This window comes from Grus americana, chromosome 2 (assembly GCF_028858705.1).
Source record: "Grus americana isolate bGruAme1 chromosome 2, bGruAme1.mat, whole genome shotgun sequence".
Lineage (NCBI taxonomy): Eukaryota > Metazoa > Chordata > Aves > Gruiformes > Gruidae > Grus > Grus americana.
Window position 1 is genome coordinate 36,796,725 of NC_072853.1, and position 10,748 is coordinate 36,807,472.

At 44.2% G+C, this 10,748-nt stretch overlaps 1 protein-coding gene across 5 annotated transcripts in view; it reads left to right on the forward strand.

The window, feature by feature from the left end:
* Positions 1-4,941, forward strand: part of NCOA2 (nuclear receptor coactivator 2) — a 193,084-nt gene extending 188,143 nt beyond the window's left edge. For all 5 annotated transcript variants that reach the window (XM_054818101.1, XM_054818098.1, XM_054818100.1 and 2 more), the window contains one exon: positions 1,143-4,941. In XM_054818101.1, coding sequence (XP_054674076.1) covers positions 1,143-1,154 — 12 coding nt within the window. In that variant the 3' untranslated portion in view covers positions 1,155-4,941. The remainder of the gene's footprint in view (positions 1-1,142) is intronic.
* The last annotated feature ends 5,807 nt before the right edge of the window (positions 4,942-10,748 follow it).

Sequence of the window (10,748 nt, forward strand, 5' to 3'; positions counted from 1 at the left end):
ACATCTTTGGGTTTTCACTTCTGTTCTACACTTTATGATCAAAAAGCACTAACGGGGTCCCCCCTAACTGCCTCGCAACATGTCAGGGAGAAGAGCCAAAGTTTAACTTGTCCATATTAGTCAGGATTTGAGGGATGCGAGTGTGGTGTCTCTGTGATTGCAGAGGAAAGTGTGGAATACTCCAAAGCAGGATGTAGGCAGCTTCCAGAAGGCAGCCTAGCAGCATGCACATGGACCAGTGAGAAAAATGCCTGCTGCCAATGCCGTCCCTGAGCAAACGGGGCCTTCCTCATGCACGCGGGAGGCTGCGAGCAAAGAGCCGCTCCGCTGTCGGAGCCGCGGGATACGAATGAAAAGCAACCCCAGGGGAGGAGAAAAATGGGTTTTGGCTCTCCGAGCTGACTGACCACAGCGCCCCATGGGAGCAGGAGTTTGCGTGGGGAGGAAGGCAGAGAGGCACAGATTGCGCTAGCTGGAAGGGACAGTCTTAAAACAACTGTGAAAACCACATCCTGAGGTTTTTTTAAATAAGAAAGTACAAGATAATCAACTCAGCTGAAAACAGTTTGTACTCTGTTTGTGTAGAGACACTGCAAGGGTAGTGAGCATGAAGTAAAGAACATCTCTAGGGATCAGTAGCTTGCTTTTTTTCTACTTTATTCCCTTTTTTATTATAATTCTTGGAGGGGAAAGTGAACCAAGGCAGTTGTTTCCTTAGAGGGTGATGCAGCAGTAAGAGATTTTGCACATAGTCCAAGAATGAGACTTCTCTTAAACCGTATTGCTGTGCCTTTAGCTGGAGTTGACAAGAGGCAGATGATCCTGAGTTGTTACCATATCCATGATCACTGGAATGAATTAAGGACCTAAGAATGCAGTGAAATTAAACCCCCACTGATATCACTGGAATTAAATCGCAGGTCAATTGTATCAGTGTACTCAAAGAATAGTCTAGCTTTATATATTCCAATTACATTTCAGGTTTAGAATAATACACCAGTGTATGGTTGATGGTGAATGCTGCAGTCCAGCATCCAGCTCTCATTCACCTATCCATCTTCACTATCCCAGAAGGAAGAATTAATTTGTTTTTCTCCAATTTCTCTCTCTCTCTCTTTTTTTTTTTTTTTTTTTCCCCCCAGAAATATTGCTGACCCTGAGGGTGGTTCGGTTGCTCCTTTCTTCAGCTGACTGGGCTTACAGCCCCAAATCCTTACCGGTTTGAAGAGCTGCGTCTGTTTTTCATGACCCAGCTGAGCTGCCAGCGCCGGTGGCGACTGCCTGCTGCCGACAGGACTCAGCCCTGCTTTCTCGAGGGGAGCCGGGTGGTCGTTGCCGAAGAGCAGCCTCTTCTTTGACAGTCTGAAGCTAGCGTACAGACAGTTGCTCAGTCTGTTCACTGCATTCACCTTAGTGCAACTTAGATCTCTCCTGCGAAGTAAATGTTGACAGGCAATTTTCATAAACCATGTCAGATTGAATGTATTTAAATGTATGTATTTAAGGAAAAACAACCATGCTCTTGTTCTGTTTCTGTTTAGTTCTAGACCTTGGGGGTTTTTTTTGCTTTCTTTTCCCTGGCTTACTCAGTCTGGTGCAAAGGATTCAGTTCCATCTGAAAACTGGTGTTTTAGACTAAGGCCTGCATTTTGGGGCGGAGAGGAGGCGTGGAGGAGGGTGTAGAAGCAACGTCTGGTACATACAGAGACCTCCAACGAGCACGTTCCACTGACGACGAGTCAGAGAAGATGAACCGATGCAGAAAACTATACAGACCAATTTTGAATGGGGTTAAAGTTGTAAAACAGATGAAAATTACCCTGTGAGAGGGCTGTTTATAAGGGGTGTTTCGGCTGGGTTTTGTGGAAATGTTTATAATGCAAGTCATGAATCCAAAAATACAAGTTGGTTACATTCTTATTTAATTAAATTCCTAACAATTAGGAAATCCTGATTTTTTTACCTGGCTCTCCTGACCTCTGTCATCTTCCTCTTCTTTCTAATAGAATTAAAAAAAAAACAGGTTACCCCTTTATTTCCCTAGGTGTGAATCTGGACAGCCAGTTACTGGATGCTGAACGGCAAAGTTCGATGGTAATGCATGTACTGATTATGGTAGTGGCAGAATTGGTGCGTAATATCAAAGAGCTCAAGATACCTGCTTTAAAGCATGATAATTTCTGGTTCCCATCCCCTTAGCTGGGAAAATAACGATTCCTGTAATACCTATAGCAGATATCACTACAGACTTCACCACTATCGTGTGTTTCTGATTATTTTAAAGCAGCGTGGACTACGAGGACGTTTTGTAAGGTACATAAAATCCAGTTTATATGTAAACAAGCAATAATTTAAGTTGAAAACTTAAGTGTTTTACTTGTATAATTTTTGTGAGATATACATGTTGTGAAGTTGATTCCAAATGAGGTACTTCAGTATTAAATTAGATATCTTCTTAGCCGTGTGTGTCTCCTGGAAAAGTGTTTTGTAAAGGATCACAATGCCTTGATTAGACCTAATTTGTAGGCTTGAGACTTCTCATTTTCTAAAACTTGTGATTCTGCTCATAATGTCATTTAACTAACCTATATTATATGCAGCCACTGTAGGAACCAATTCTTGATTTTTGTATGTTTATATCCTTTCGTAACAAATCTTAGAAAAACTTAACTGTTACTAAGCAGGCCACTGTTAGGGGTGGTGTTTTTTTTTCTTGCCCACTGTGGTTGGAATAATCTTTTATTAAACTGACATCAGTTTCTGAGGACTTGAAATATTAAGAAATTGATGGTTTTGACCTCTTGTTTTCTTCCCGTTGACCCCCAATCCACAAACTTTCTAACCTGAACGCAAATTTTTTGATGTCACATAAAATGCAATGTGTTTTATAATGTCTCATCGGCCCTGCCTTTTGGGAATGAAAGGTTTATTCCATTGCCATTGAATTTGTTTTGGTTTTTCAGGTGGGAGTTCAAATGAAATAGCAGCTATTCTTTGTTAAGGCTGAGGAAAATATGTTAAAGGTGGTTCGAAATAGGCTGTTTCTGTAGAAGGCTTTTGATGGAAGCCCAAGAAATGACAGTTGTGCTTGTCCCTAAGGAGGGCAGTGCCACCGTTCTGGAGAAACAACATTTTTCAGCTGTCACCGTTCTGTTACCAAACTCAAAGAGAATATTTGATCAGCTGAGCCATCCTCTTACCTGCCGATGGGAAACCAAAATAACTGTCAGCCTTGAGCTCCACAGCCTCATTACTACAACGCCATTTGTGTTAAACTTGCATTGTTTATCTGACAGAAAATTATTTATATAAGAAATGTCTAAATTTGAAGAAATTAACTTCATGCACCACAAAGTGTAAATGAGTTTTAATATAATTTTGTTGCTATGCCATTCTTTTTTGATTCTTAACCGTAACCTCTGCAGATAGATTATTCTTTTTCACAGTGGACAAAATAGTTTAAATTTGTCCCGTTTCATGACAGACCTGCAAACCCTCACCATCTGTAGTGATTGTGATACTTCTTCATCCATTGCCATTTTGACAGAAAGGAGATTGTACCTATCACTTTGGCTCCGTTTGGGTTCATCGTGACTTTAGTCGTCTTCTAGCTAATGAAAGAGAAAAGTGAGTGAAGGAATCTTCTGATCATATTGATCACTATAGAAACAAAAAAGCCAAATCAATTCCCTTCATTATCAGTATTTTTCATCCTGTATACAGTAAATTTGTCGGAGAAAGTACTTGGATTTTGTTTAATGGAACAATTAATCAGTGTTCTACTTACATTACTAAATGTGAAAGGCGCATAATGTGAAAAATAAGCATATATACATGGTCGTACGACCTGTTTAAGTGTTCATGTAATGTGGTAAGTTTAAAAAGTGAAGTGAGCTGTTTTGCTACAATGAATTAATTTGTACTCGATCTTTAAAATATTGTCCCACACCGGTCGGTATCCCTTTGGGCCTGTATTAATTAAAAGCAATGTTTTTGCAGTTTATACAATACATTTTTTAATCTTTGTTTAAAAGCGGAATTCATATGGGCTTAACAGATGAAATGGGTGGCACAGCTCCACTTGCAGAACCCAAAGATACACAATCAGTTTTGAAATGCAACTTAAGCCATTAATTGTTGGTGTGAATTTAAAAGTTTTCTAGTATTTGTATGGTAGTATGCTGCCTAAGAGCAAAAGCATTCTCTGCACAAAAGAAAATTTACTGTAGTGGCTTTGATTTTAATTAGAATTTTCTCCCTGGTGTTTCTTTGTAGACTAAAACAAAATCTTTTAAGTTTCTTACTACAGGTAAAAGCTATGTGCAAGAACCTCAAAATGCTAAAATCTAGCATAATGCCTTAGATCTGTTTTTAAGTCTTGTATATTCCTACATAGCTGTCTGATGTATTATATTTGTATAGTGAATTGTGTACAATTTTGGAATAAGTGCATCATCACTTAATCTTTATGTTGTTCAATAGAGATGATGGACACATTTCTTCAAACATTTACTGTCATTTAATTTTTTTCCCTTTATGTCATTTGTGGGTTTTATTTGTACAGTTCATCATGAAGTTGCATCTGAGATGTGTGTATATGAAAAGATTATACAAGGGTAAAATTAAGCAATATATAAACTATGGTTCTTCAGGAGAAAGCTTACAGTGTTTCAGGTTGTGATTTATTTTCAAAACGGAGTTGACTCTGAACATCACTTTGTTCACCTGCATTGATGTTTGTATTTCTAGTGTGAGCAGTTTATGCAAAGGTAGATATATTCAGAGAAATTTTAAATACATTTATGCAAGTTAATATTGCTTTGCTGATGCTATTTGCTTATTTGATGTTAAATAATGCTATTGTAAATAAAGAATTCTGTTGTTATTGCATCATTTAATAAATTTTAATGCCTTCGGGTTTTACATGGCTTTAGAGATTTCAACGTGTTTCTGTTGTGTCTTCATTTATTCATAGAAGGGTATAAGATGGAGAACTAAAGCACTAGAGGGTAGATGAATCGGCAGGTTTTAAAAAGACGGCAGCCTTTCTATGTTGAAGGCTTTTATATGTTCCAACTAGTTGTTACTCTCAAATCTTTCTATCTTTGTAGTGCTAGGTAAATTGAAAATGTTTATTACATAGCTTAATGTGAAAACAGTTCATTACCGGTACTTTTTTATATCACAGTCAGGACGAAATGGGCGTCCTTCCCAGCGGTTTCAGCAGAGGCAGACCTGGAATGGTGTGAGGTGGGACTCAGTAAAGGGCTGGTTCTTGCTATGCCAAATGGTTCATTTAAGACAGTTGGAAATGTTTGATTGGTCAATTAAAAAAAATTTTTAAAAAGCAGCTCCAAGAATGCTTGTTTATCAGAATGATCTGCTGCTCTCTCTGGGAAATGGATGAGGCAGAGAAGCTTTTTATATTAAAAATTTTAGAAGCGAAAGTTATTCTAAAGACCTCCGATACTGTTAACCTTCCACTATTCCTACCAAAACCAGACTTATCCTGCAGTTCTCTTGGCTTCAGCAAAATGATGGTGATCCGTGGATATGAGTTAAATACTGCTGCATGAAGGAAAGCAAGGAAGGAGGATGGTTCTTGCCAATGTGAGGTCAGAAGCAAGTAGAGAAAACATCTGTGTATAGTAAGAGGAAAAAAGTTTCCTATCGGAACTTCGCCTTTAGGCGTGATTATCCCCTATCATTTATTAATATTAAAAAGAAATTAAAATTCTTGACAACTGTTTTAGCTAAAACTCCCAGCATCAGTCTAACTATGATGAGCTAATGATGATGTCTGATGTAACTGACTTTACAAAAGAGAAGTGCTGCCTTTTACTTGCTGGATCGGGCTTTGTTCACAGAAACCAGTGCATGTGACATAGGGACGGGATCTTCTAACCTGACATCATGACAGAAGAGACAAAAAGCAACACTGCCTTTTGAAGGTCCTTCTCACGGTAAACTGTATGTTGAGTCGTGCAGACCAGACTTTTCACAGGGACAGAACAGGGATGCCCGGAGGCTTTGAATTACTCCCCAGCTTTTGCTCACTGCTTATCCTGGTCCTCCACGTGTTGTAGCCAGTATGGGTGGAGGGCTGTGCGCTGTGCTGTGCTTGGGGTCAGGCTACAGCAAGGGAAGACGGCACGCAGGGGTATCTGCCCTCTGCCATGGCCTCTTGGGCTATCAAGTGTGGAAGCAGAGATGCCAAGTACAGCCCGAGTGGGCCTCATGACCGAACTCGTACCCTGTCTCCTGAAACAATAATCACGGTGAAACCTTCATGGTAAATTAGTTCTTGCAGTGAAGACAGCAGAACCCAGAGCAGCCTCGAGTGGTTTTGTGGCCTTGTGCTTGTAACACGTACGTACAACTTGTGTCCTCTTAGCTTTTTGACATCCCTGTGGGGCTTCAGCCAGGGGTTGTCTGCAGGCTCCTGCAGTGTCCGGGTGCTGCTGAATCCCAGCTTTCAATACAGGTCAGTCCAGAGTCCCACTGAGAGTTCCCACTCTCTAGTTGGCTAAAAGAGGGAAGAACGATCACAAATTGATAAAGTCCTTAGGAGAGGTAGGTCAGGGAAGGTCCAGATTGGAACTGCAGTGTGAATGAACGTGTATGAATGGTGGTCCTTGAGAGGTAGGCATGGAGGTCTGTGCTGCTTAGGGACAGACTCCTGGGACATATCAGCTGCAAAAGAAATCCCTGCAGCAGTTAAAAGACTCCAGTGGTGTGACCAACCCCATTAACCCTTCCCTGTGTCTGGTTCCAGTCTGAGCCTCCTTTGGAACTGCTGCTAACAAACCCTCGGCCAGCACCATGGGCTCACGCTGGACATTGTGACCAGGAGGGACCCCTCATGTGTCCTGTCTCCTTCCCTTCAGTCTCTAGTTCCGGATACTTACCTTGGAGGTGAAAAAACCATGGTTGATTGCATTGAAGGGATTACGTTTAAGGAGCTCCTTAGAGTCCAGAGGACTTAAGGTACCCCAATTTTGGTGGGATGTATGTTTTGATTGGTATGAGGAGGTCACCAAAAGAAAAACAGAATCCCAATCCAGACGTTTGAAAGACTTTCTGGGAGAAAAAAAAAATAAATCCAAGTAGAGCATCTTAAAGGACAGAGAAACACTTGACAGTGGCTGAAAGAGAACATGGCTTACCTTCTGCCCAAAAGGGTGAAATCTTGCAAGTGCACACTGGAGTACAAGTGGAACATGAAGTGCCCGAGGGATGAGTGTGTGAGTGCTCGTGTTTGGTGCATCCAGCTGCACCGGTCAGTGAGTAAAGGACCCATGAAGCAGGTGCGAGGGCTGGGATGCGAGCAGGGGTACCAGGCAGGCGAGGGGCTGTGCCCGTACTTGGGGCACCCATGAACGTGCATGTGCTTGTGAACCTGGAGGGAGGGAGGTGTGCTTGCACCTCTACAAGACGGAAGAGGAGGGAACTTGGCTGCCTGCATTTATGTCTCACGTGGGTACTTCGTGTGGGTGCTGTCGAGGGCAGCGCCTCGTCCAAGGCAACCTGTGTGACCGGCTGTGTCAGTGTCGGGGGGGTGTGCGCATATGTGCGTGTGCTCAGCTTCACTACTGGGGGAAACTGCAAATGCGAAAGTGACACCTGCACCCTCCAGCCTGAGCAGGGACTTTGCGTGCTGGAGGCCTCCTGTAACATGCCATATCAGTCTTGTAGTGTGGTGGGTTGACCCTGGCTGGAGGCCAGGTGCCCACCAGAGCCGCTCTGTCACTCCCCTCATTCACCAAACAGGGGAGAAAAGGCATAACGAAACGCTTGTGGGTCGAGATAAGGACAGGGAGAGATCACTCACTAATTATCATCACGAGCAAAACAGACCGAACTTACAGAGGGAATTCATCTGATTTATTACTAGGCAAAACAGAGTAGAGGAATGAGAAATAAAATCAACTCTTAAAACACTTCCCCCCACCCCTCCCATCTTCCCGGGCTCAACTTCACTCCCGGCTTCAACCCTCCACCCCCTCAGCGGCACAGGGGGACAGGGAATGGGGGTTACGGTCAGTTCAGCACACGTTGTTTCTGCCGCTTCTTCATCCTCAGGGGGAGGACTCCTCTCATCGTTCCCCTGCTCCAACATGGAGTCCCTCTTACGGGGTGCAGACCTTCAGGAGCAAACTGCTCCAGCATGGGGTCCCCCACGGGGTCACAAGTCCTGCCAGCAAACCTGCCCTGGCGTGGGCTCCCCTCTGCACGGGTCCACCGGTCTGGCCAGGAACTTGCTCCAGCGTGGGCTTCCCACGGGGCCACAGCCTCCTTCAGGTGCCTCCACCTGCTCCGGCATGGGGTCCTCCACGGGCTGCAGGTGGAATCTCTACACCCCCTCATCCTTCCTCCATGGGCTGCAGGGGGACAGCCTGCTTCACCATGGCCTTCACCACGGGCTGCAGGGGGATCTCTGCTCCAGCACCTGGAGCACCTCCTCCCCCTCCATCTGCACTGACCTTGGTGTCTGCAGAGTTTGTTACATCTTCTCACTCCTCTCTCCGGCTGCAAAAGCTCTCACTCTAAGTGTTTTTTTCCCTTCTTAAATATGTTATCACAGAGGCGCTGATTGGCTTGGCCTTGGCCAGGGGTGGGTCCATCTTAGAGCCGGCTGGCATTGGCTCTATGAGACACAGAGGAAGCTTCTAGCAGCTTCTCACAGAAGCCACCCCTGTAGGCCCCCCCCCACTACCAACACCTTGCCACGCAAACCCAACACATGTAGCCAGCAGGATCTGGTTGAGTTGTGAGTATTCCTGAGATTAAATGTATGTAGTCCTTATGTGATGGGGGACCAGTCCTTTGCTAATGTGCCCCTAGTGTTAAGTTTGGAAGCAAACTTGTAGAGCATTATGGTGGCACCCAAACAGGACCAGCACTAGTAAATCCTCAGGTTAATTGGAACAGGTGGATTGGAAAAGAGATGGTTACAGCAAGAACAATAAGCGTTGTAAATGGCTGAAGCTGAAGGCCCAGTGATCCAAATTTGTAGTTTGGGGGATGGAGAGGTTTACCAGAGGATGTACAAGAGCTCCTCCTGTAAGTAACAGATCACTTCCAACTATGAAATTGATAAATGGTGTTGGTTATAAAGCAGGAGGGAACCCGAGAGAATCAGGCTAAGGCTGAGCTCTCTACAACTTGAACTTTCAAAGTTGTGAAGAATCGGGTAGAAAGGGTAGTGCACAGTTGCAAGGGAATAGCCTCAACTTAGAGAGATTTACACCTGACAAAGCTGAGTAGTAGAACTGAGTAGTACAGAGGAAAGTGGTGGATTATGGGGGGAACATCACTTAACTCAGCAAATGATGTAGCCAGCGGAAATGTGAATCTCTTACGGCTACTGCCATTAGACAAACACGTACCACAAGGGGTGGCTGGACAGGACAACCCAGGGCCAGCCAGTGTGATTGTCAGTGGCATGGTAGGTCCATATGTCCAAGGATGTTCGGATAAATCCCTGATCCAAAGGAATATATGTTTGTTTTTTACTTTCTCCTGCCCTAAGGAGCTGGAACCCTTCAGGGGATCATTAAAAGATTCTGCCTTTGAGAACAACAACAATTAGGGCACAGAGGACAGGCCAGGTGACAGTTTCAATGCCGTCCAACATGGTGTTCTCCCCTCCCCGAAGTTAGGCACTAAAGGCAGCAGCACTCCGTGGTGAAGGGGGCTCTGCGCAGGGGTAGGGGCTGAGGTAACATCCAGACCCTCACTTCAGCCAGCGAGACAGAGAGATCTGGCTCATTCACTGCAGCAGCAGAAACTTTGCTTTCAGTGTTTCTGTTCATACTGACTATGCTCCTGAGAGGTGGGGAGACTCTCCTATTGCTCCAAAAATGTCTGTCCCGCCCCGGTTTCAGGCTACAGTTCACTTTATCACTTCACATTACAACTACTCAGGACGCTGGAAGGACCCACAGCGAATCTGGCTGGAGTAATTTACTCAGCTCCCTGCAAACTGTGGGCAAAGTGGCTTTGAGAGACAAGAACAACGGTTATTGTGTCCTTGCCTTTGTGCCCACTCGGTGGCCCACTCCAACAAAGGGGGGGAGGATTGCAGCTGTACAACAGGATTAGGTTGCTCCACGTTTCAGATTGGTTTGCTCCAACTTTTTCTTGTGCACATATTTTTCAGTTGTCTATTCTCAATGTATTTGGAATGGGATGAGAGCAATGGGTTGCTTTAGTGAAGTCACTGAGCTAAATACAACATCATTAAAATCTAAAGATATGGCTAATACTGGAAAAGGAAAGGTGAAACACTTTAATATGTGATTCCTCTTTTTTATAAATAGTCCACATTAGGAGAGACTGTCGTTCTGCTGCTCCCTGTCCTGTCCTTTAGCCATAGCAATAAACTGCTTCGCTTCTGACCTGATCTAAATCGTAATTTGGATTATTTCCACATGTGTTGGGTTTGCGTGGCAAGGTTTTGGTAGCGGGGGGGCTACAGGGGTGGCTTCTGTGAGAAGCTGCTAGAAGCTCCCCCTGTGTCTGATAGAGCCAATGCCAGCCGGCTCCAAGACGGACCCGCTGCTGGCCAAGGCCGAGCCAATCAGCGCCTCTGTGATAACATATTTAAGAAGGGAAAAAAACACTTAGAGTGAGAGCTTTTGCAGCCAGAGAGAGGAGTGAGAAGATGTAAGAAACTCTGCAGACACCAAGGTCAGTGCAGAAGGAGGGGCAGGAGGTGCTCCAGGCACCGGAGCAGAGATCCCCCT